Raw genomic sequence first — 27,170 nt, forward strand, 5'->3', positions numbered from 1 at the left:
ATTTGGGATGCCCTGTGATAAATTAGGGAAAGTTCTGGAGGAGTGAGATGCCACGCGGGTGGGTAATTAATGAGATAAGTTTGGTAAGATATGGTGAAAAAACTCAAGAACTTGCAACATCAAAACTTTCCATAAAATTCGACACAACCTGCACTTAACTAAAAAACTGTAACATGCAGCCCTTAAGAGTATTTCTTAAATGGTGAGAGGCTAAGAAATGTGGAACTTCAGATGAACTTGGGTGTGCTTATTCATGAGCCACTGAAAATTGAGATCCAATCACAGTCGCAATTAAGAAGGTAAATGCTATGTTAACATTTATTAGATAGGGATTTGGGTGTAAGATATCTTTATGGAGTTATATACAGCCTTGGTGAGACCACTCTTGGGGTTGTGTGTGCAGTTTTGCCCTACTTACCAATGAAGGCATGAAGTTGCAATAGAGGATGTGGAGCAAAAGTTCACCAAACTAATTCCTGGCATGGAGCAATTGTCCTGTGTGGAAAAGTTCAATATTCTCTGGAGTTTAGAAGAATGAGGAATAATCTTATTCAAACATGCAAAGTTCCCACAGGGATCGACAGAGTAGATGCAGAAGAGATGTTAGCCGATGAGGGATCTGGAAGCAGGAAGGGACAGGCCATTTCAGACTGAGAAGAGAAGGAAATTCTTCACCCAGAGGTTAGTGAATCTTCGGAATGGTCCACCCTCGAAGACTGACAATAATATAGGTTCACAACTGAAATTAATAGATTTCTACTCACTTAAACCCATCAAGGGATATACAATATTGGAGAAAAAAAGTGTTGATGACACCTTTTATTACATTACTGATAGGATGATAATTGGCAAGGTAGAATATTTCTCTGTTTTCGATATACAAGACTTGCTGAGACAATTTTCTGTATTGCTGGATAGATGCCAATGTTGCAGCTCTACTGAAACAGCTTGGCTAGACTTGTGGCTTATTCTGGAGAACAGATCTTCAGCACAATGTTTGGGAATATTATCAGGGTCGATTGCCTTTACAGTAGGCATTTTTGTTAATACATTGGTTGAATGCAATTCTGCTGCAGTCATAGGATCCCATGAGTGCCCTGTTTTGAACTGTTAAAGGTTTTCAAAATCTGTTCCATTTAGCATAAAGTTATTGCCAAACAACACACAACACAATGGAAGATATCATTATTATGAAGTCGGATCTTAGATTCCACAAGGAGTCTCTCCTACCAGACTGTCATGGGCAGATGCATCAGGATCAACTAGATCAGTGACAATGACATCAAATACCATTTTCCCTCTTGTTGGCTCTCTCACCACTTGCTACAGATTCAGCCCAGGCTTTATTTCCTCTGGGACTTAGCCAGAACAGTTTGAAATGGTGTTACTGAGCCATTCTTAGTCACCATGACTTGGAGGTGCAAGTGTTGGACAGGGGTGGGCAAAATTAAAAATCACACAATCATTCTTGGTGATGATATTGAGGTCCTGTCCTACCCTGTCCATGGAACTCCGCACAAACTCAACCCCATGTCGAGAGTGTGTTGCTGGGAAAGCACAGCAGGTCAGGCAGTATCCAGGGAGCAGGAGAATTGACGTTTTGGGTATAAGCCCATCATCAGGAATGAGGCTTGTGGGCCAAGGCTGAGAGATAAATGGGAGGGTGGTGGGGTTGGAGGGGGTAAGGTTGCTGAGAAAGCAATAAGTGGATGAAGGTGAGGGAGAATGTGATAGGTCAGAAAGGGGGGTGATGGACAGGTCTGGAGGGTGGTGCCAAGCTGAAAGCTTGGGACTGGGATTATGTGGGGGAGGGGAAATGAGGAAACTGTTGAAATCACATTTATCGTGTGTATTTGAAGGGTCCCAAGGTGGAATATGAGACATTCCTCCTCCAGGCGTCTTTAGTTCAATTTTACCCTGACTGGATCCATTCTCATGTCATCAAAATTAGGCCTTTTCCCATTTAAACATCCTACTTTGGTGTTGTCCTTGCTCTCCTGCCTTTCAGTCTAGATCCTATGGAATGATGATCATTCCTGCCCAAGTGCTCCCTCACAGACACTTGACTTACCTCATTTCCCAGCACCACTTGCAGAAATGCCTACTTAGGTGAGTCATGGCACACTGGTCAAGGAAGTTCTTCCAAACATATTTGCAAAATTCCTCCTCCTCATTACCCACTGGTCTAACACAATCCCAATTTTTCTACTTAAAGTATTCCAGTATCACAACTCATGGTTTTTATACATCATAGTCGTTTGCCTGCAGTTTTGCCCCTTTATCTCCCCCTCACAATTTAGCTGCCTATAGAACATCTCCAGTAATATGATCAAACCATTTTTTTCCCATCTCTAACCAAATGCATTCTGTCCTTGAACCCTCATGGATATCCCGACTTTCTGTGACTACAATATTTTCGGTGTTGTCACCTTACTTGCCTCTTATGCTTCCCTACCTTTTCTGAATGAATTAGATCCTTGCATATTAAGTTCTCACCTTCCATTAGCCATGACCACGACAAGATGTTCTCACATGGCTATTTGTGCTTGTAGCTAACTAATCTTATTCATTTCATTTTGAGCATTTATGTACATGCATTGCAATTCTATCTTTATATTCCTCATTGTTCTACTTAGCCTACACCTTTCTGGTATAGAACTACTTTTTCTAGTACTAATCAATACTCTTATGTTAAGTCCTTTATTCCACTGCTGTCATCCATCCCCTTGCTAACTTAATCTAAACCAATTCAATCAACTGAATTAGTGAACATCCAAGTGACGAAATTGTTTCCAATCCTGTTGAAATGCTGACATCCCTGTTGAAAGGTACCTTCCTCCCCAGACTGTTCTCAATGCCCACCAATCTCACCAGTCTGAAGCCTTCCCACCCACTCTAGGCCCTAGGCTATACCTTCATCTGCTCCATCATTCTGTTTCTAGTTTCACTAAAGTGTGGCACTGGGAGTATCCAGAGATTCCACCTTTCAATTGTTGATTTCCTCCCTACTTCCTGAAAATATGTCAATACACGCCCTTTCTATGTCATCACTTCAATGTGTAGCACAGCTTATAACTCACTCCCTTTCTCCTGCAGAATATTCTGCATTCTCTCCCTGATGCCCCAACCTTGGCACAGGAAGGCAACATATCATGCGTACCTTATGACAATGGCAATAAAAATATCTGTCATGTTAACCATGGAACCTCCTTTAGTGACTGCATTTCTGCACATTGTTGTTCCCCATTGTGGAGACCCTTGCCCATTGATGCTATGTTCTGGACTACAGTTTTTTGTAGTGTCATCAATCCCAGCAGTTCAAATGCCAAGCAGCTGTTTAAGAGTTGGCATATACTCTGACGATTCCTGTACTTTCTGCCTCTTGCTATCTTCCTGAAAGCTGCCCAGATACTGTCCTGACTGTTTGTTGCCCAAGGACTGGCCTTTTCTTGGAATAAGAGGTCCAGGAAACTCTTAGCAACCCTGAAAGTGAACAGTGACTCCAGCCGCTCCCCACACTTTGAAATACTGAGCATAAGCTAAAGCAGCTGGAGATGCTGCTGAAGAGGGGGTTGCATATCTCACAACCTTTCATAAGTACATGGATAAGCACTTGAAATGTCGTAACAGTCAAGGCTCTGGGCCAAGTGCTGGAAGTTAGGGTGAGTGTTGTTAGATGGGTGAGGATCTGATGGGCTGAAGGGTCTTTTCTGTGTTGTATGACTCTCTAACTCCCTCCCTTTCAATGACAACGTAGCCCCTGTGTCTTTCCAAATGGTGTATGATTTGAAGATGCCGGTGTTGGACTGGAGTGTACAAAGTTAAAAACTCACACAACACCAGGGTATAGTCCAACAGGTTTAATTGGAAGCACTAGCTTTTGGAGCGCTGCACCTCCACCTGATGAAGGAGCATCGCTCCGAAAGCTAGTGCTTCCAATTAAACCTGTTGGACTATACCCTGGTGCTGTGTGAGTTTTAACTTTGTCCACATGGTGCAGGAATTGTAAACATATGGTCTCAGGCACTCATTTCGAACTGAACCTATTCCCTCTTTGACAATCTAGTGAGAACATTCTTTATACACTTTAAATATTTTTTATTAAAACTATTAAAGTTTTATTTAGTCTCTGGCTAATAAAGAAAGGCATTTTAGAGATACTGCATATAACTGAAAAAAAGGCTGTGTTAATCAAAACAGTATTAAAAATCTTCTTTCGGTCAGGTGCTGGGAGTAAACTCTGATGACCCTGGGTGTCCCACTTCACTCTGAGCAGTCTGCCTCCAGTATCTAAAACACTGGAAGAGGAACACAAAACAGGAATTGCTGGGAAAACTCAAAAAGCAAAGTTCACACTGAGGTGTGTGGTGTGTTTCAAATAAATAATTGACAGTGTCATTTTGCAGACATATGATTGGTTTATTGTCTTATGCAAAATAACTGTAAAGAAAGATAACAGCGCCCACACAAAGGAGTAAGTTAGCATTGACGACGTAGCGCAGGCGGGGCTCTTCATAAAGTGAGCCAATATAACGGGTTTGAGTGTCGACAAAAGAAATATGCATCTGTCTTTCTTCCATCCCAAGGCACCACAACAACACGCACAATGCTTTTGCTTTCATTGTCCTTTTACCTGCAAAAGATAAGCATAACTAACATTAATTTTGAAATTTTATAGTCAATATTCTGATCCTTAAATTAGTATTTTAAATGAATCATCTCTATTCATTCCCCCCCATTCCTACCTGCGGTGATTATCCTGCCTCTTTTATCTCATTCCATTCCTTCCCCACCTACCCACTGAAACAACGGCCAGATGCAGAAGGAAGGGGCAGTGACTTGAAATGCTCCGTGCCTCCAAAAACAGTGACAGTTTAGTGATGAAACCAAACTAAGAAACCTGCTACATTCCCTTTTCACATTGACACTGGAACTGTGTTCATCTATGACCTTTCTTTAAATGGACTAACGAGTCTGCATTCATCCTGTGGATTATTTACTGCCTTACTTCATACGGCCTTCTAGTGTTTGCTCTTTACAACTTCAACTCCTGATACAACTACAACTGGCTTTCAATTGCACAGAATTGGTGGATGGATCAGTGTTTAATGCCATCCTTAACTGCCCTGGAGAAGTTGGTGGGGAACTGGCTTCTCGAACCGCTGTCCAGGCAGGAGTTCCAGCATTGTGACCCTGCAATACTGAAGCAGCGGTGATGTAATTCCCAGCCAGGATGGTGTGGGGTTTTACAATATTATAAACTTCACAACTTTCATAACTTTTCATAGCTTGAAAGAAAAAAATATAAACAATTACACACAGAAAGAAGTAGCAATAACTCTGTCTGGACTCAGCTACTAAAGGACAAGGACACTTTTTTTTTGCTTCTTTCTTCTTTTTTTTCTTTTTCTTCCCACATTACCGCCTAACTGCGGTAGTGCTTATTTTTTCCAAACCTCCTGGTTTTTTTTACACTACCGCCTAACTGCGGTAGCACTTATTATTTTTTTTTCCCCCTGCACCCATGGTGTGTGCGTGCAGGTGTGAGACACAGTGAGAGACACAAGGTGCACGAATCTTTATTCAATTGCCACCCGGAGTGGCCCATGACAAGCAGTGCCCTTCACATCAAAGGGCAATGCTGTGTGATCAAACAGTGAAGGGGAGGGCAAGGATTAAATCAAAACAGAGTTGGAGGGGGAAATGATTCACTCCACTCCCTGCGGGGCTCACCACTCCCTGAACAACTCCAGGGTGTTGGTGGACACCATGTGCTCCTTCTCCAAGGACACCCAGGAACGACACATTTATATAGGAATCGAAAGCAAATAGCCATATCTGGGAAAAGAGAAGGTTGAGAATACATAGACAAACTGTTTGGATGCCTGCTTGATAAAGTGGATACTTTAATACCATAAAGGACAAGGATTGAATTGCCGCAAATTTTAAGAAGTGCATCACAGGAAAGTTGTGGACTTGAACAGACAGTTAAAGCCAAATGTAATAAGGAACAGGGAAATTACTTCCAACAAGAAGGTGAGTTGCAGAATTGCAGTGATTTGGATGAAAGGACTTTAAAAGAATCATCAATATATCACATCACACATCTGAAGGAGAAAAGTCTGTATAAGAATTGAACAGCAGAGCTCCCCCTTTAGCAGACCTTCAAAGAACATATTGACTTTACAAGGGTCGAACCCTGGACACTTGTAGAGACAGATACGGTTAGTGGAATCTGGCCAAGTTATACCATTAATCGAGGAATAACCAAGTTGGGTTGTGATGCTTAACATGGTCTTAGTTTGGTTACTACATGCAATAAAGTTTAAATCACTATTTGAATATTTGATTGTCTGTCTAAGTAAACATAACTTATGGTGATTTACCCACAACAGCTTGGAGGGGAAACTTCCAGTGTAAGTAAAATTAGATGAGTTTTAAAACAGGACAATCTGTTTCAATCAGTATCCTGTCAGGCTTGTTAAGTTAAAAATACTCGGATAGCTACTTGTGAAAATAATGATTTGTTCGAACAATGATGAAAAACTAAACAAAATATTACATTTTGTGGAAACGTGAAATAATATCAGAAAATGCTGGAGGTACTTTGTAGGTCAGGCAGCAACTGTGGAGAGAAAGACAGTGTTGGTTTTCAGGTCTGTGACCATTCACCAGAACAATTTCTGTGATCTATTTCTTCCATCTTTCCATTTCAGCCTTTCATTGGCAATCCTGAATCTATGCTTAGTAGTAACCAATTCAGCAAACATTACAAATAATCTTGTCCTTTGCATTCTCACAAAAACTTTGCAAAGTTATCTAAGAGTTCTTTAGTGTACACTTTTGAAGTGAAGGAGCTTGATGATATGTGATATGTTTGCTTCTTTATTTAAGGAGTAAGAAGGGGCCTTAGCACTGGCCTTCCATTTACCTTTTTGTGACTCAGTTGTCTAGTAAGCATTGGAGAGAAGAGTTCTTTGATTAAGTCAGTTTGAGAGGGGCCCAGATTCTCATTGTAATCAACAGTAACAGTATCCTTCTGTTGTGTGGATGATGCTATAATCCAGGTGCTATGCAGTGAGGTGAATGCAAAGGCTAGCCTACCATCCAAGGAGAAATCCGAGTCTTCATTTGTGAGATTTTCCGTTAGTGTCGTATCTGACCCTTGAACAATGGCAAGATCAGCCTCGTCATGAGGTTCCAGTTGATTGGCATGGCGTGTATACCAGGTCAACTGAGCGATCTGGGAATGTAGATTGAAACAGAGCATCACACATCCGTTGAAAGCAAAACTGGTTGAGGGTAAAAAGGATAATATCAGTAGGAGTGACTACTGCACAGTCCTTACACAGTCATTGAGTCATACTGCACAGAAGAGGTCCTTCAGCCCATCAGGTCTGTGATGACCTATCTACACCAATCCCACATCCTAGCACTTGGCCCATAGCCTTGAATGTTATGATAGTTCATGTACTTTATAGAGGTTGTGATGTTTCCATCCTCTACTTCCCTCCCAGACAGTACATTTGAGACTCCTATCAATGTCTAGGTGGAGTATCTTTTCTCAAATCCCTTCCAAATGTCCTGCCCTTCTCTTTAAAATTATACACCCTCATTATTCATCCTTTGACTAAGATGAGCATCCTCTCCATGCCCCTCAGGATCTCATACCCCTCAGTCTGGTCTCCCCTCCAATGTCATTGCTCCAAAGAAAACAACTTGAACTTATCCAGGCTTCATAGCTAAACAGCAGCAACATGCCCTCTGCACTGCCTCCAGTGTAATGACAGCCTTCCGATAGTGCGGTGACCAGAACTGCATACAATACTATAGCTATGGCCTAACCAAAGTCTAGACAGCTCCAACAAGATCTCCCCGCTCTTATTATCTCAGTTGTAAGTGTCTCACATGCTTCTTAGCCACCCTATTACTGTGTTCTGCCACCTCAGGGTCCCTCTGGTTTCTTTGAGGTTCCTAGTACCTTCCATTCACTGAGTATGCCCTTCTCTTGTTACTTCTTCCAGAGTGCACCACCTCACACGTTTCAGGGTTCAATTCCATCTGATCTGCCTATCTGACCAATCTATTGTTCTGTAAACTAAGACCTTTCTCCTTACTGTTAACCACCCTGGCCAATATTTGTACCATCCATGAACTTTCTTATTATCAGTGCACATAGAGGTCATTCAGCTTATTAAGGCCACACTGACCCTCGGAAGAGCATGCCACCCAGATCCCCTGTAACCCCACATTTTCCATGTGCTAATCTATCTAGCCTGCACATCCCTGGACATTTAGAATGACCCAATCCACCTAACCTTTGCACTGTGGGAGGAAATTGGAGCACCCGGAGGAAACCCACGCAGACACGGGGAGAATGTGCAAACTCCAGACAGACAGTCACCTGAGGCTGGAATTGAACACAGGTCCCTGGCGCTGTGAGGCAGCAGTGCTAACCACTGAGCCATTGTTGCATCATTATCCCCCTCATATTCACATCTATATATATATATATATCAAGAATAATAAGGGGCCAGCCCTGATCCCTGTGCTATGTTACTGGACACCAGCCTCCAGTCACAGCTACTGCTCCTCTGTCTCCTGTCACTCTACCCATTTCAGATCCACCATGCCATGCTACCCTGGATCTCATTTGCTTTTACATTATTTGTCAGTCTCCATGCAAGACTTTCTCAAAGACTTTGCTGACATCAACTATATCAACTGCACTACCCTCATCCACACACCTGGTGACCTGAGAAAATGTTAGGTGTGATCTGGTTTTATTCATTCACATTGCTCGTAAAACTAGCATTTATTGCCCATTCCTAGGCCAATTAAGAGTCGACCACATTGCTGCGAGTCTGGAGTTCCATGGAGGCCAGACCAGGTCAGGATGGTAGCTTTCTTCACCAAAGGACATTAATGAACCAGATGGGTTTTTCCGACAATTAATAATGGATTCATGGTCATCATTAGCCTCTTCACTCCAGATTTTCAATGAATTCAAATTCTATTATCTATCAAAGCGGGATTCAAACCCAGGTCCCCAGAACATTACCTGGATCTCTAGGTTAACAGTCGAGAGTGTTGCGCTGGAAAAGCACAGCAGGTCAGGCAGCATCCGAGGAGCAGGGGTATCGACATTTTGGGATCCCAAAAACATTGATGCTCCTGCTCCTCGGATGCTGCCTGACCTGCTGTGCTTTTCCAGTACCACACTCTTGACTCTGATCTCCAACAGCTGTAGTCCTCACTTTCTCTGCATTAACAGACCAGTACTAATATGACCATGCCATCAGCTCCCCAGTAATCTCCCTCTGACAGAGCCATACTGACTGTTCCTGAACAAACTCTGCCTCCAAGTGGAGATGAATTCTCTCCTTCAATGTTTTCTCCACTAGTTTCCTTACAGCTGATGTGAGATTCAATGATGTTTATATCCCCTTGAAAAGTGAAACTGCATTAGCTGTCCTCCAGTCCCCTGGTGTCTCCCCTGTGGCCAGGCAGAAATTTAAAATTTGGGTCTGAGTCCCTGCAATTTCTTGTCCTGCTGCCCACAGCTGCCTGGGATGCAACTCCTCTAGACCTGAGGATTTGTCCACTTCTAAAATTGCTAGAGACACCAATGCCTCCTCACTCCCTATTTCAATCTACTCAAGACCCTCACAATCCCTCTCCCCAGATTTTTTACGACATCCTCCTCCTGAATGAAGGCAGGTGTGAAGTACTTGTTCAACATTCTACCAATATCCTCTGGCGTCACGCACAGAGTGCCCTAGTTTTCCTTTTCCATTCCATATATTTACAGAATATCTTGGGATTCTCAGTAATTTTATCCACCAGTGTTCCTTCATGCCCCCTCATTGCTCTCCTCGTTGCTTTCTTCAGATACCCCCCTTCACTTCCTACATTCCACCAGGGCCTTGATTGGGTTACTCCCTTTACATTGCTAAGAGCCTCACTTTTCCTTCTTCTCCTAGTTCTCTGGGCTTGTCGTTCCAACATTTCACCTGAAAGGGATTCTCCGTATTTCCTGATTGAATGCTGCAGACCTTCCCACAAGGAGCTGCTCCCAGTCTACTTTGGCCAGAACTGGCCTTATTTGAATAAAATCTGCCTTCCCCCAATCCAACACCTTTTCTTCAGAGTATCTCTTTTCTTTTCCATTTTAAACTTAAATCGTACTGTGTCGTGACCGCTATCAATAAAATTCTTCCCCATTGCCACCACAACCCACTCCCCAGTTTATAACAAATCTGCTGGAAGTTAGATTAGCCGCTCATTTAAATAAGGACTGCTCCTGATGATCTGAGTCAATGAAACACTTTTGAGATAAAAATGGGAACTCAGCAAGTTACGTTGAACATAACCCTGCACTGTTGAAATGAAGTTAATTCGATGCTGGGCACTGTGAGCTTGGGTTTTCTTTGTTTATTCACAGCAGCTCGTTTTAGGAAGTGCTTATATATTTGACTAGTAGGCATGGCCTGTTGACAGAGCAGAAGGAACCAGTGAATCTGATCATTGTTATTTTTATATTGATATTCAAAGTGCATTAGCACACACTGCACCAAGAGGTATTTTGAAGCCTTTTGAGGGTGGGGTGGGCAGAATCAGATTCAATCATGGCCTATACCAAAGGGAATTGGGTCATTGTCTGTAAAGCAAGCATTTGCAAGGTATTAGGGACTGATGAGGGTGAGGGGGCTCCAATTTACTCTTGCAGAGAGCCAGCACGGTCACAATGGTCTTCCTCTGCGCCTTAGCAATTCCACCATAAGTAAAATGGAATCACTAGAGTTAAGGAACAGTTCAACAAAGTATTTTACAAGCACTTACTTGCTCTGGCGATGGAGGTTTAGAAAGGAGGCTGATGATCACCACTACAATAAGCGTAAGGAGACAGAGGATGAGGGAAAAGTACAGGAAATGAATGTCTCTGACAACCACCGGCCGTGTATCAGGACTGCCGCATGCTGGCGGAGTGAAAATGAGATCCAAAATCATCCGGATTATGCCAGCACACATGCCAGCAGCGAGGCCCCAGAAAGCAGCCTGTACAGAAAAGTCAGATATTAGCGCCTTCATTCAGTAAATATTGACTGAGGTATTCACATGTAAACGATCACAGGAGCTTTTAAAACATCAGGAGTTTGGGAAATTTCCCTAACACTAAGGCTTCGATCAGAGATGGAGTTTCTATTGCAGTAATTGCTAGAAATACTCAGCAGACGTGGCAGCATCTGTGGAGAAAGGAGTGGAGTGAATGTTTGAGGTGGGTGACTTTTAACGAGAACAGGAATCCAGTGTAATTTGTTTCTGATTGAGATAGAGAGCTGTTCCTCTGCGGTTTATGATTAATTTTCATTCCCTATGTTAGAACGATTTCCTCATTGGAAATGCTAGCAGACAGTATTCTGAGCCCCTCTTCCTCATAGAACAGCCACAAAAAAACGTTGGAGCATCCAACGGTGGGTGGGGGAGGGACGGGGGGGAGTGGGGGTGGGGAGGTGGGGAGGTTGCCTTTCTTCAAAGCTAAGGCAGGATTTGTTCTCTGGCACCAGCAAGATAGGGACATTAATTCTCAAGGTGAAGATGTATTGTTGTTGTATCAGTGCACAGCCACTTTACTGGAAGAAGTGTTAAATTGACTTTGAAAATTACTTTTTTTCCTGTTGCTGATCGATTTGATCAAAAGGTTACAAACATATTGAACATCATTCAGCTTTTTATCTCAGGCAGGGTTTTCATGTTGGAGCTGAAAGGGGAAATATTGGTTTGATTACAAAAGGCATCCCAGCTAATCCCATTTTTTATCAGGCATACATGTTTAAAATCAGGATATATTAGAGGGGCACAGCCTGTTAGTGGTTCATTTCCTTAAGTATGGTGCAGACACCTAAAAGCAGCTTTCTGGCCATCTGAGTTTGTCACTACAACGTTGCAGCCAGAAACCAGTATAATCACAGAAACACAATCATTCAAACACAGCAGGAAGCCATTCAGCTCAGTGGGCCTCCACATGAGCATCTCACCCTCTGCATGTGCTTCTTTTTCAAGTAGCAATCCTGTTCCCTCTAAGTGCTTCATTTGGAACTGCCTCTAACACACTCTGCAGCATATTCCAGACAATAACCATTTGTTGCATGGCTTTACTCTCATTATCATTTATTGTCATATCACTTTTGCTAAATATATTAAATGTGTACCTTCTCATTCTTGACCTATTCACAAAATATTTCCCTCTTTATGTTGTCCAGCTGTCTTGTGATTGCAAATACTTTAACCAGATCCCCTCTCAGCCTTCCTTTTTCCAAGAATACAGCCTCAATTTCTCCAATTTATCGTCAAAAATAAAATTATGAGGGGCATGGCTAGGGTAATTAGACAAGGACTTTTCCCTGGGGTGGGGGGGTACAGAACTAGAGAGCATAGGTGTAGGGTAAGAGGGGAAAGATATGAAAGATATGATAACCTTTTCATGCAGAGGATGGTGTGTGTATGGAATGAGCTGCCAGAGGAAGTGGTGGAGGCTGGTCCAATTGCAACATTTAAAAAGCATCTCGATGAGTACAGAGGAACCTCGATTCTCCAAATATCAATTATCTGAATTTTGGATTATCTGAAGGGGATCTCAAGGTCCCAATAGAAATATTACGTCAAAGATCTGTTTCAATCCTGATCCTGACAGGTACAATGATTAAAAATGAACTCAGCTCATTGAAATGCTGCTGAGAACAGTCCTGGATCGTCCAGGCACTGTCTCTAAATAACTGACCTCCCACCCTCTCTCTCTCCCCCCCACACTTTCCCTGGAGGTCTACTCAGGGGTGTACCCTAAACCCCCCTTCCCCAGACCATCTCTCAAACATTATCCTGTACAGGGCAGAGGTAGAATGTGTCAAAATTTGTGTGTGTGCGTGCGTGTGTGCTATTTGAAGAATTACCCCACAAAGGCAGCAGCAGTCTTACTGTTGGTGTACAGTCTGACTGCCCCGGAGAGGGGCGGGGGGAAGGGGGCGCAGACAGGGATCGGACAGTGGGTGGGGATGGACAGGGGTGTGGGATTGGGGCAGTGGGGGGGACAGGTTGGGACAGGAATGGAGCTGGGCTGGGGGGAGCAGTGTGGGAGGGATGGGTTTGGGAGTGAGTGGGGTAGGGTGGGAGTGGATGGGGTTGGGGTGGGCTAGGGGTGGGGTGGGAACGGACGGGGTTGGGGGTGGGCTGGGTGGGGTGGGAGCGGACGGTGTTGGGGGTGTTCTGGGTGGGGTGGACCAGACAGGCTTGGGGGTGAGGGTGGGCTGAGGGTAGGGTGGGAGTGGACGGGTTTGGGGGTGGGGGTGGGCTGGGTGGGAGTGGACGGGGTTGGTGGTGGGGGTGGGAGCGGACGCGGTTGGGGGTGGGGGGTGAGCTAGGGGTGGGGTGGGAGCGGACAGGATTGGGGGTGAGGATGGGCTGGGGGTGGGGTGGGAGTGGATGGGGTTGGGGTGGGGGTGGGCTGGGGGTGGGGTGGGAGCAGACGGGGTTGGGGGTGGGGGTGGGGGTAGGCTGGGGATGGGGTGGGAGTGGAAGGGGTTGGGGGTGGGGGTGGGCTGGGCTGGGAGTGGGTTGGAATGGATGGGGTTGGGGTGAGGCTGGGATGGGTGGGGTGGGAATGGACGGGGTTGGGGGTGGGGGTGGGCTGGCGGTGGGGTGGGAGCGGACACGGTTTGTGTCAGGGGGATGGGTTGGGAACAGACAGGGGACAGGGCGGTGTTGGACGGGGTTGGGGCCGGGGGAGATGGGGGTGGGAGCAGACGGGGGGGCGGGGTGGTGTAGAACGGTGTTGGGGGCGGGGGATGGGATGGGACAGATGGGGGTGGAGTGTTGGACGGGGTTGAGGGCAGGGGATGGGGTGGGACGGTGTTGGACGGGGTTGGGGGCAGGGGAATGGGGTGGAAACAGACGGGGGGCAGGGTGGTGTTGGATGGGGTTGGGGCTGGGAGAGATGGGGTGGGAGCAGACGGGGGCGGGGCAGACGGAGGTGTGGGGTGGTGTTGGACTCGGTCAGGGGCAAGGGGATGGGTTGGGAGCAGGTGGGGGTGGGGCGGGGCGGTGTTCGATGCAGTTGGGAGCGGGGGGGTGTGGGAGCATATGGGGGGTGGGGTAGTGTTGGACGTAGTTGGGGGTGGAGGGATGGGCTGGGAGCAAATGGGGCGGCAGGACAGTGTTGGACGGGGTCGGGGGCGGGGGAATGGGGTGGGAGCAGACGGGGGTGCGGGGTGGTGTTGGACGCAGTTGGGGGCGGGGGATGGGGTGGGAGCAGATGGGGGCGGGGTGGTTTTGGACGCGGTTGGGGTGGGGGATTGGGTGAGAGCACATGGGGTGGGCGGGGTGGTGTTTGACATGGTTGGGGCAGGACGAGGGGGTGGGAGCAGATGTGGGGGTGGGTCGGTGTTGGACGCGACTGGGGGCGGGGCCGATGGGGTGGGAGCAGATGAGGGGCGGTCAGTGTTGGACAGGTTTAGGGCGGGGGGAATGGGCTGGGAACAGACGAAGGGGCGGGTCAGTGTTGGACGCGATTGGGGGCGGGCGTGATGGGGTGGGAGCAGACGAGACCGGGCGGTGTTGGATGTGGCTGGGGGCGGGGTGATGGGGTGGGAGCAGATGGGGGCGGGACGGTGTTGGTGCAGGAGATGGGGTGGGAGCAGACGGGGCAGGGCAGTGTTTGACGGGGTTGGGGGCGGGGGGATGGAGTGGAAGGAGACGGGGGCGAGGCGGTGTTGGACAGGGCTGGGGGTGGGGTCGATGGGGTGGGAGCTGACGGGGCGGGGCAGTGTTGGACAGGGTTGGGTCGGAGGGATGTGGTAGGAGCAGGTAGGGGGCGGGGTGGTGTTGGACAGGGTTGGTAGTGGGGGGAATGGGGTAGAAGTAGATGGGTGGGGCGGGGTGGTGTTGGACAGGGTTGGGGGTGGAGGGGTGGGATGGTGTTGGATGCGGCTGGGATCGGGGTGGATGGGGTGGGAGCAGATGGAGGGCGGGGTGGTGTTGGATGCGGTTGGGGGCGGATGGTGTTGGACGTGGCTGGGGGCGGGGGGATGGGATGGGGGCAGACAGAGGGGCGGGGTCTCACACGCAGTGCTTTCGCCTAGTCTCTTGAACAGGGAGCAGACCTCCCAGAAAACTCCAAGCCCCAGAGGAAATCACTTACCCAAATAATCAATTATCTGAACAAAACAGTGCCCGGCCATCTTGTTTGGATAATCAAGGTACCTCTGTATATGAATAGGAAGGGTTTAGAGGGATATGGGCTAAATGCTGGTAAATTGGGACTAGATAAATTTGGGATATCTATTTGGCATGGACGTGTTGGACTGAAGAGTCTGTTTCCGTGCTGTATAACTCTATAACTTGGATCTGCTGGAATCAGCCTCCCTTCTGCATTCTGACAGCTCCCCTCTCCCAAAGGGCCACCTGATTCCTCTCTGACCATTTCCCACCCCTTGCTAGACACTCTCTCCTTGCTTATTATTTTTCCTTCTCTGCTCCAGTCCCTTATTGTAAATAATACCCCACAATCTGACTGCTTTGTGTCCAGGAAATGAAGTTAAAAACTCAGTTGTGAGCGTGATATTGATTTCTGCATGGCCTCCCCAACAACCAGCCCAGTCCCTCCCAGTAAATACCTGGACCATGGTGTCTACATCCAGGTGAAATACTATTAGTTTGAGACATCCCACTACATTGAAGCTGGCAATTTTGAATCAGACTTTGCAGCTCAGATGTCAACCTTGTCTAAGGTGCAAACGAGCCATAGAACCAGACAGCACAGAAACAGACCCTTTGGTCCAACTCATCCATGCTGACCAAGTTTCCCAATCTAAACTAGTCTCACTTTGGCCCATATCCCTCGAACCTTTCTTATTCATGTACATATCCGAATGTCTATTAAATGTTGTAACTGTACCTGCATCTATCACTTCCTCTGGCAGTTTATTCCACATACCAACCACCCTCTGTGTAAAAAGGTTGCCCCCTCAGCTCCCTTTAAAAGCTTCCTCCTGTCACCTTAAAAATACAGTCCCAAGTTTTGAATTCCACCACCCTAGCAAAAAGACCTTTACTATTCTTCTTATCTATTTTATAAACCTCTATAAGGTCACCCCTCAGCTTCCTACTCTCTCGTGAAAAAAGTCACAGCCTATTCCAGCCTCCCTTTATAACTCAAACTCTCCATTCCCAGCAACATCCTGGTAAATCTCTTCTGAACCCTCTCTTTCCGAACCCTAATGGCATCCTTCCTATGACAAGTTGAATAGAACTGGACAGTACTCCAGAAGAACCTCACCAACATCCTGTACAATCTCAACATGATGTCCCAACGTCAATACGCTATGGTCTGAGCAATGAAAGCAAGTGTGCTAAACACCTTTGTTAACCACCCTGTTTACATGTGACGCAAATTTCAACAAAATATGGACCTGGACCTTACAGGGAAGGAAATTCTGCACATCGTGTGGGAGCTTTAACAGAGCTACCAAAATAATCCAAGTCTCCTGCTCATTCACCATGGCCTGCAAATTCTTCCTTTTTAGGTATGTATGGAATTCTGCTTTCAAAATTACTACAGAATCTGCTTCCACCATCAATTTAAGCATTATACCCGAGATCACAGCAACTTGCTATTGAGAATAAAGTTCTTCACTTTTCCAACCTGGTTCTTTTTGCTAATTAGCGCTGAAAATGTGTTGCTGGTTAAAGCACAGCAGGTTAGGCAGCATCCAAGGAACAGGAAATTCGACGTTTCGGGCCAGAGCCCTTCATCAGGAACCTGATGAAGGGCTCTGGCCCGAAACGTCGAATTTCCTGTTCCTTGGATGCTGCCTAACCTGCTGTGCTTTAACCAGCAACACATTTTCAGCTCTGATCTCCAGCATCTGCAGACCTCACTTTTTACTCTTTTTGCTAATTATCTTATCTTAAACCTAGCTCCTCCTTAAACCTAGTCATTGACTGTCCTGTCTGTGGAAAACAGTTTTTGCCTATCTATTCAAACAAATCACTTCACTATTTTTACCATCTCTATTTTATTTCCCCTTAACTCTCCATGCCATAAAGAAAACAATCCCAGATTTTCTCATTTTTCCAAGTAACTGAGGTTCATTACCCTGTTTCAGTTCTGTATCCTCTCTAAGGAATAGACTGAGGCAATTATTCCCATTGGTCTTGCAGTATTAGCTAATTTAGACCAGATCAAAAATTAATTCAGGGACACACTAGTCTGAAAGCAATTTTACCAATTCGGGTATTTGGAAGGCTGTGAAGTCACCGCCAGAAGAAACTATTCACCTTTTCATTAGTTCGTTTCCAAAAGCAGCCAGCTACAAAGATCACTGCAATTGGTGGGGTCAGGTTGGAGGTGATTGACTGGATGTACATGAAGAGCTGACCTCCTTGGCTTGATTGCACCAGAGGAATCCACAAAACCGACACCACCACCAGTACCAGCACAAACAGTCTGAAACAAACGGAAAATCACATTTAGGAATGACACAGGAACTTCATTTAGTCATAGAGTCATAAAGATGTTCATGCTACGTTCCCCTGAGAGTCCATCACCACTTACATTTTCCAAAACAGCATACCTGTTTGAAATGGGTATATTCACAAAAGACTCCTGCACTAGCTGCCTACCTCTCTCACCCTTCCTGGAGTTAGCCCATCTATGTGACTGTATCTGAGACGCTCCCCCCTTCCTATAACTGCCATCCATCACATACTGTTGCTGTTGCAAATTCCTCATTGCTTCTATCTGTCTCTCCAACCGATCCACTTGATCTGATAAGGTTTGCATCCAACAGCATTTATGGCAGATATAACTCCCACATCTGACAAGAAGTACATATCACTGCAAAGGCCATTTTTCCTCCTTCACAATTTACAGACCCAGAAAATAACACCGTCTTATTCCTCTACAAACACTGCCCCAGGTTAAATTAATAGCTATGGCTTATACTTTAAGTTTAATCAAGAGGCTTATCTCCAAAAAGGATAATGAAGAAAGAATCCACTATACTCACTACTGCAGCCTTTCTTAACTTATCTGACTCTGTGCTGTGAACTTCACCCAACAGTTCCTCCAAGATTAGTTGTGAATTTCACTGTTTGTTAACTTTCTCTGTTGAATTTGATTTCCACCAGCATTCTGACTTTCCTTGGGTTACAGTTCCTGCAGTATCTTGTTCAAGTAACCATTCTCTGTGAAAGTGAGTTCTGACTGTCCACAGGTTATTGGGTATGAGATGCTGCATGGAAAAACTTTACTCAACATTTGCCAGCACGACACACAGGATGACAATAGAGAGCGGACTCCCCAAACCTTAGATCAAGCCCTTTGCAGCACACAATCTCCCACCTTATGGAGAAAGTCTAGCGTTTTCCCATTCCTGGAATGGTCAGGCAGAAAGAAGGCTATTCAATCATTGAGACTGCATTAGTCTTTCAAAAAATAATCCAATTGGTTCCACTCCCTTGGTCTTTCTTCAAATGCCTACCATACCTTTCAGTATTTATCCAACTCCTTTATGAAGGCTGTTAATGAATCCGTAACCACCACCCTATCATTTCCAATGTTAACTACCCATTGCTTAAAAATGGCTTTCCCTATGCATTTCCTTTTTCTACCTCTGATTCTTTTACCAAATGAGTTAAATTTCTGTGCTCTTGATAATATTTCAGTAACTGGAGACACTTCAGACTCGATTTCCAGAGCAAATAGCTTAGCTCAACAGACCTGCTTTAGTTTAAAGGGCCCATTATGTTTTTGCACAGTACTTGGTCCCTTTAAGAATGAGCACTGAGGGAAGAGTCATGTGACCTGCTAATCTAGTCAGGGAGGGAGAGGGGACTGTGCAAGGGGCATGTGGTGACTTGCCCAGCAGTTGAATCGGGGAGTTGGATGTGTAAGGAACATATTCTGAACAAACCTTATTAGTTTGTATCAAATCATTATGTTTTCTACAGCAGAGTGAAGCTTTGAAGTTATTAAATTGGTAATAAGGAAATGGCCAGTAACTCACTACGAAGAAACAGCCAGTCAAGTCCAGCCTATGAAGAAGATTACAGTCAAATACCTCTTTTTGGAAAATTCAAGCCATTCAGTCCAGCTACAGAAGATTGAGTACAGCGTGTCAAATGCTTCAAACTCAGTTCTATCTGCGTGAGTGAAATAGAGGGAGCAAAGTGCTGGCAGGGAGGTTTTAGACTTCAGAAATAAACCTTATGTAGTTAGAAATTGCAGGTGAGGGTTGTGGGGGGATAGAGTAATACCAAGACTGGCACAATCAAATATCTGCCTCAGTTCTGTTTTTTATTCATTCATGGAACATGTGCATCGCGAGCCAGCCAGCATTGATTACCTTGAGAAGATGGTAGTGGTGAGCTGGCTTCTTGATTTGATCAGATGATTAGATTCCCTACAGTGTGGAAATAGGCCCTTCGGCCCAACCAGTCCATACCAACCCTACTGCAGTCCATCTGCTGTGGATTGATCCACAATTGCATCAGGGATAGAATTCCAGAATTTTGAACCAGACCCAGATATATTTACAGGTCAGGGTGGTTGGCTTGGAGGGGAACGTGGTTAAAGATGCCCTCCAACGCATCTCGTCCACATCCGCCCCTCTGCTCTCAAACCTCACCCCTCCAACCATAACAAGGACAGAACCCCCCCTTGTCCTCACCTTCCACCCTACCAACCTTCATGTAAACTACATCATCTGACGACATTTCCGCCACCTCCAAATGGACCCCACCACCAGGGATATATTTTCCTCCCCACCCCTTTCCGGGTTCAGCAAAGACCGTTCCCTCCGTGACTACCTGGTTAGGTCCACACCCCCCCAACAACCCACCCTCCCGTCCTGGCACCCTCCCCTGCCACCGCAGAAATTGCAAAACCTGCGCCCACATCTCCCTCCTCACCTCCATCCAAGGGCTAAAGGAGCCTTCCTCATCCATCAAAGTTTTACCTGCACATCCACTAATATCATTTATTGTATCCGTTGCTCCTGATGCGGACTCCTCTACATTGGGGAGACTGGACGCCTCCTAGCAGAGCGCTTTAGGGAACATCTCCAGGACACCCGCACCAATCAACCCCACCTCCCCGTGGCCCAACATTTCAACTCCCCTTCCCACTCAGCCGAGGACATGCAGGTCCTGGGCCTCCTCCACTGCCGCTCCCTCACCACCAGACACCTGGAGGAGGAGCGCCTCATCTTCCGCCTCGGAACACTTCAACCCCAGAGCATCAATGTGGACTTCACCAGTTTCCTCATTTCCCCTTGCCCCACCTCATCCCAGCTCCAACCTTCCAGCTCAGCACCGCCCTCATGACCTGTCCTACCTGCCTATCTTCCTTTCCACCTATCCGTTCCACCCTCCCCTCTGACCTATCACCTTCATCCCCACCCCCATTCACCTATTGTACTCTATGCTGCTTTCTCCCCACCCCCACCCCCTCTCATTTATCTCACCACTCTTCAGGCACCTGCCTCTATTCCTGATGAAGGGCTTTTGCCTGAAACGTCGACTTTCCTGCTCCTCGGATGCTGCCTGACCTGCTGTGCTTTTCCAGCACCACTCTAATCTAGACCCAGGAACTTGCAAGTGGTTGTGTTTCTATATATCTGTTATCCTTATTCTTCAAGATAGAAGTGATCCTGGGTTTGGAAGGTGCTGTCTTTGGATCTTTGGTGAATTTCTGCCGTGCATCTTCTGGATAGTACACACTGCTGCCACTGAACATCAGTGGTACAGGGACTGAATGTTGGTGGATATGGTGCCACCATATCTGCTTCAGTATCTGAGCAGTTGCGAGTGGTGCTGGAGATTATGCAATCATTGGCGAACATCCCTACTTCTGATCTTGTGAAAGAGGGTAGGTCATTGATGAAGCAGCGGGAGATGGTTGGACCCAGGACACTGCCCTGAGGCATTCCTACAGAGGTGTCCTGGAGCTGAGATACCTGACCTCCAACAACCATGACCAGTAGAGAGTTTGTCCTTGATGCCCATTGATTCTGGTTTTGCTAGGGTTCCTTGATGCCACACTCAGTCGAATGCAGACTTGTTGTCAAGGATTGTTATTCTCTTCTCACCTCCCCTCTGGTATTCAGCTCTTTTGTCCATGTTTGGACCAAGGCTGTAATGAGGTCAGGAGCTGAGTGGCCCTGGCGGAACCCAAACTGGGTGTCACTGAGCAGCTTATTGCTGAGCGAGTGCTGCTTAATAGCACTGTGTTGATGATAGTTTCCATCACTTTACTGATGATCGGGAATAGATTAATGAGTGGTAATTGGCTGGGTATTCTGCTTTTTATGTACAGCACATATCTGGGCAATTATCTCCATTGTCATGTAAATACCAGTGTTGTAACTGTACTGGAACAGCTGGGCTAGGGGAGCTGCAAGTTCTGGTAGACACATCTTCAGTATGATTGCTAGAATGTTGTCAAAGCCCATTGCTTTTGCAGTATCTAGTGTCTACAACCATTTCTTGATTTCACATGGAGTAAACTGAATTCGCTGACGACTGGTATCTGTGATGCTGGAACCACAGGAGGAGGCCGAGATGGATCATCCACTCAGTACTTCTAGTTAAAGATCGCTCTGAATGCTTAAGGCTTAATTTTCACTGATGTGTTTGGCTCTTCTATCAATAAAGGTGAAGGTATTTGTGGAGGGTTTACCAATATAGAATCCCCACAGTGTGGAAACAGGCCATTCAAACCAATGTTAACCATCTGAAGAGCATCCACCCAGACCTGTACTCCATAACCCAGCATTTCCCATGGCGAACACACCTAATCTACACATCCCTGAACACTCTGGGTAACTTAGCACATCCAATCCACCTGACCTGCATATCTTTGGATTGTGGGAGGAAACCAGAGCACCCGGAAGGAAACCCTCACAGACACGGGGTGAAAGTATAAACTCCACACAGATAGTTACCTCAGGCGGGAATTGAACCCGAGTCCCTAGCGCTGTGAGGCAGCAGTGCTAACCACTGAGCCACCGTGCCACTTCCTCCAAGTGTTGACAACATAGAGCAGTATTGATTCATCAGCTGAGGGAGGCTGGTACGTTGTAATCAATGGGTAGATTGCTTGCCCATGTTTAACTGAAGCCATGAGACTTCATTGTGTCTGAAGTCAATTTTGAGGACTCCCGGGTCAATTCCCTCCTGACTGTATACCACTGTGCTGCTACCTCTTCTGGGTCTGTCCTGCCCGTGGGACAGGACATACTCGGGGATAGTGATGGTAGTGTCTGGGACATTTTGATAATTCCTTGAGTATGACCATGTCAGGCTGTTGCTTGATTATTCTGAGCACCAGGTCTCCCTCTTTGACACTATGAGACAGCAACAATTAACTAGATTGGTTCCTGGGATAAGAGGGTTGTCCTATAATAAATGGTTGAGTAAATTTGGCCTACATTCTTTCATGAAATAATTTGACATTGTGAGGAGGTTCCTCTGACTAGGATATCTTAAACACAGGAGAATGGTGCCATAATTAGCGGTCAATCATTTAGGATTGAGATGAGGAAAGATTTTGTCAGTCAGAGGTTTGTGAACCTTTGGTATTTTCTGTCTCAGACAGTTCTAAATGCTCCATGATTGAGCATATCTAAGGTTGAATCACTAATGTTAGGTCTTGCAGAACCAAGGATTATGAGGACCTTACAGAAAACTGAACAGAAATAAATGGTGGAGCAGATACAAGGAACCATTGATATATTCCTGCTCCTATTTCTCGTGTTCTTTTGTAAGTAGGATGCAGCAGTTGTATTTATGTTTGTTTTTAACTGACCCATATTAGTCAGCTCTGTATTGCCCTACCTGCCAACAATCATGAGCTCCCATTCAGTGCAGCGAGGTCGGATGTGATGCCAAACGTCCATTGTAAATAATGTACTCGCACTGTTAAAAATTGAAGTGAGGGAGGACATCAAGGCTGCAATCATTACTGACATCATAAGGCCTCGTAGTCCTGCAGTGGAACAGAAAATGGTCAAACCTGGCATTGTACGAAAAACTGTACTATGGTACTAACTGTATTACAGGATGTGATTTATTGTGTCACAAAAATATTTTATGATGAGTGACCCCAGGAGTAAGTTTTTGCTGCCTTCTAGCCCATATTAATAGAAGCCTCGCACCACATCTTTGCTCTTCTTAGTATGAATATAAAACAATGCCTCCCCAATTTCCTGATGATTCCTGAAAATGTGAGAGTCAAATATTGCCATGTCGCTATGAAGGAGGGTGATGTGGATTAGTATACTATTTATGTCTTGTTTTATCTGATGTATAATGTGTAATTTTAATTTAGATTGACTGTGGATTTGCTTGTGAATTAATGTTTGATGTATTTTGATTTTGATTTGATTATCACACGTTATAAAAAGGTGAAATGTTTCCATTGATCTTTCACTGTGGTAATTTGGTAAATTTGATTTTTTGGTTTGTTGATCTCAATATTGGTTCACAACAGTGATTACTCAGAATGCAATCCACTGCAAGTGTGAGGGCATCTTTTACTATTTCTCCATCACTTTAACGTGAGAATTTTACTAGAACTGTTAACGCTGATTATGATTGGTCAAGATAGAGAGAACGTGGAGAAGGTGTTTCCACCACTAGGAGAAACTAGAACCCAACAGAGTTTTGAAGGAATTACTTCAGTCATGGGTAATGAATCTGTGGAACCCATTGACACACAAGGCTGTGGAAGTCGAGACAACGGGGTGTATTTAAACAGAATTAGACAGGTTCTTGAGGAACAAAGATTATGGGGAGAAGGCAGGAGAATGGTGGTGAGAAATATATCAGTTATAATCGAATGGTGGAGCAGGCTTGATGAGACAAATGGCCTAATTCTGTTCCTATATCTTATGGTCTTATGGAGTCTGACTGATGGATTTGTCAGGAACCAGTTAATTTAATAGATGCAAGTGGGCAAGGACACAGAATGTACTCTTAGTTGGAGGCCTCATAAAGTGTGGCTCAGCAGCATCAGTACTGAGTGAGCTGGCCGAGTCCTGAAGGCCGTAGCTGCTAGACTAGCCTGTGACAGGCAATGGGAGAACCAACATGAAAGACAGCCTGTTTAATCTCCACCAATTTAGTTGTGGCTGTTGAGTCTTTCCATGACAGTGTTGAATTGGATTAATTACTGTACGGATCTTTGTGGAAGTGAAGTCCCGTGTACAACACAATGGAGGGTGTCACTGCCACTTGCTGAATGGGATCAGGTAACTAAAAACTTAGTATCTGTGAGGCACTGTGAGACATTTGTGTGTGCAGTGGGATCGTATTCTACCATAATCTGTAACCTCATGGTTACAATACATTATTCATTCCACAATTATCGTTGAGCCAGGAGCCAGCAATGAGTCACTGAGGCATGTAGAAGAGAGTGTACAAGCAGCACAAAGACTACCAAAACTGAGATGTCATCCTGGAGAAGCTACAAACACTGGGCTGGATGTGTCCTAAACAGAGGAAGCAGCATCACATAGAGCTAAACGATGTCACAAAAGGATCTAATCATAGCTCCACAGTCATGCCTTCTCCAGTTGTGAATGGTTGTGGATAATTACACAATTAATTCAAGGAGAAGGCTCCATGATTCTTTGATAATGACAGAACACAGAGTCTGAAGACTGTGAAGACCACTTTTTTTTGTTTCTTTTGGACTGTGGACTAAAAATAGGAAATGATACCACTTTAACTGAGGAAGTTATGTGGCACACTGAGACGTTAATCTAACACTCCCAGCTTGGGCGCAGCAATCGCACTGCACGTGTATTCAACCCTCATGGCCATGTCAGAAGATGGGTGAGGGCTTGTCCTCAGTTCAGTCACAAGGAAGGCTGCTGTCTGTCAGGAAGCCCAGGTATCATCAGTCACTGGCACAGTCTGCACTCAGCAGGTTTGCCTGACAGTGTTCTGGGAATTGAGCATCAGTCTGTATTGTAGGACCATCACAAGTAGCCAGGGGAATCGCTTATCATCTGTCAGGGAGCTGCAAGCACAGTGGTCAGGGGTCTGCTCCGTTATGTCGGAGGGTTGTTCATCAAGATTAGTCAGGAATAAATGCAGTCCATCCATTAGTCATTGAAGCAACACAAAGCGGGCCCATCAGGGCACAGACATCACGGCCAGAGAGGTGGGCCAGAAGCAGAGTCACTGTGTAGAAGGGAACAAGGACGGTGATGGTGGGGGATAATCCGAGGTGCATGTGGGGTATGCAGAACAGCATCGGAGAGTATGATAGGCTACTAGAGAAGGGACTATTGGCAGTGACCACCACCATGGCCTCCACAGAGGACCAGGGTGGGTATGATTAAGGTGTAATGTTGGAGTCTGGAGACAGAATGACATTTTGGAAGCAAAATTCAATATGGTGAGTCTTCAATCTGATGGAAGCCAGAAAACAGCAGGGCACTGAGAAAGTCCTTCTGTGGACATGTGGGTGTTTGCACATGTGTGGTTCATGGAGGCAGCTAGCCTCATTTAAATGAGCAGCTGGCTCCATTCAGAGTAGTTTCCAACTGTCTGGTAATGTGGAACCTGATATCTGCAAAGCTGTGATATGTTGTATGGGGAAGATGAGGGTGGGTTCAGGGGCGTAGCTGGTATAAGGTGAACACTGGGGCACAATGCCATGGAACGGTGTGTAGGTTATGAGAAGTGAATGCTAGTGATTATGTAGTCTGGGGGAAATGGGAGGAATGAGAATGGGGAGAGGGATTAGATGGCACAATGGGTATGATAGACAATGAAGTGGATAGGTGGCATTGTGAGGATGATGTGGGGTAAGGTTGAGTAAAAGGTCATCAGATGGCAAATGTTTTGATGGGCAGTCTGTATTTAGGAGGGGGATATAATGAGGGACAAGTATTGGAAGACTGTTTTTCGTTTCATTAGTGGGCAACAAGAAATCATTTTATCTGGCCAAGACTGGAAAAGCAGAATATATTTTATCAGGTGTGAAATTATAAATATTAGAGTTCAGAGAGATTTGATTGTACTATTAAGAGAATATATTATGAAATACAGAAAGCAATTCAGAAGGCAAGTGACATCATGTCTTTTATTGAAAGGGGATTAAATGACTGTAATGAAGAGGTTTTACACAATATACTGCACTGCAATGAGAGCAGACCTGGAATACCATACAACCTTTATCTCCTGTTTAAGGAAGAATATTGGAAATTGGAGTGCTGGAAGGGGTGAAGAAGGAAAGATAGGCTTTGTGTGGTGTCATATTGGAACTGGTGGAAATGGTAGCTAATAAGTCATTGAAAACAATGAGTGTTTTCACCTGAGAACCCTATCGTACTGGATGTAAAGAAAATTCAAAAATGCTAGGAATTGGATAACCCAACCGAGGGCCCTGTCAACTAGGAGGGGGGAGATTTGGAGAGAGGAAAGGAATATCTGAATCATTGGTGTGTTTCTCATCCGAACAGATATGACAGGATGAATGGAATGGAATTCTACTGGAAGCAAGATGTAAGGAGTGGTAGCCATGGAATCTGAGGCAGTCAGTGGCCTTGTGAATATTTTTTGAAAGGTTAGGAAATGGTTGACAAAGAAACTGAAGGAAGGGATACATCAAAGGGCATATGGTGAGACATGTGCTGATTATAGATAGATAGCAATTGGAAGCAAACATCATGAAATTTCCTAGTACAGCACAAAAGTGTAAAATGGCCCCAGTACCAGACATGAATGTACTGGAACGAGAGCTTAAAAATGTGTTGCTGGAAAAGTGCAGCAGGTCAGGCAGCATCAAAGGAACAGGAGAATTGACGCTTCTTCAGGAAGGGCTTAAGCCCGAAACGTCGATTCTCCTGCTCCTTTGATGCTGCCTGACTTGCTGCGCTTTTCCAGCCACACATTTTTAAGCTCTGATCTCCAGCATCTGCAGTCCTCACTTTCTCCTGTACTGGAACAAGAGTAAAGAAAGTACCAAGAGAAAGACTGGAACAAATAGTGTTTCACAAATGTCACAAATCTCTATAGGAGATCATAGAATCATAGAAACCCTACAGTGTGGAAGTAGGTCATTTGGTCCATCAAATCCACAACATCTTGCTGAAGGGCATTCT

General features: G+C 45.4%; 1 protein-coding gene across 1 annotated transcript in view; it reads right to left on the bottom strand.

The window, feature by feature from the left end:
* Nucleotides 1-4,427: 4,427 nt before the first annotated feature.
* LOC132825604 (sodium/myo-inositol cotransporter 2-like) overlaps nucleotides 4,428-27,170 on the bottom strand; it is a 61,240-nt gene continuing 38,497 nt past the window's right edge. The window contains exons 11-16 of the mRNA XM_060840987.1: nucleotides 22,891-23,041; nucleotides 17,332-17,500; nucleotides 10,843-11,058; nucleotides 7,105-7,243; nucleotides 5,064-5,288; nucleotides 4,428-4,633 (exon numbers count right to left, since the gene is read on the bottom strand). Coding sequence (XP_060696970.1) covers nucleotides 4,428-4,633; nucleotides 5,064-5,288; nucleotides 7,105-7,243; nucleotides 10,843-11,058; nucleotides 17,332-17,500; nucleotides 22,891-23,041 — 1,106 coding nt within the window. The remainder of the gene's footprint in view (nucleotides 4,634-5,063; nucleotides 5,289-7,104; nucleotides 7,244-10,842; nucleotides 11,059-17,331; nucleotides 17,501-22,890; nucleotides 23,042-27,170) is intronic.

The sequence above is a fragment of the Hemiscyllium ocellatum genome, chromosome 20 (assembly GCF_020745735.1).
Source record: "Hemiscyllium ocellatum isolate sHemOce1 chromosome 20, sHemOce1.pat.X.cur, whole genome shotgun sequence".
NCBI classification, from domain to species: Eukaryota; Metazoa; Chordata; class Chondrichthyes; order Orectolobiformes; family Hemiscylliidae; genus Hemiscyllium; species Hemiscyllium ocellatum.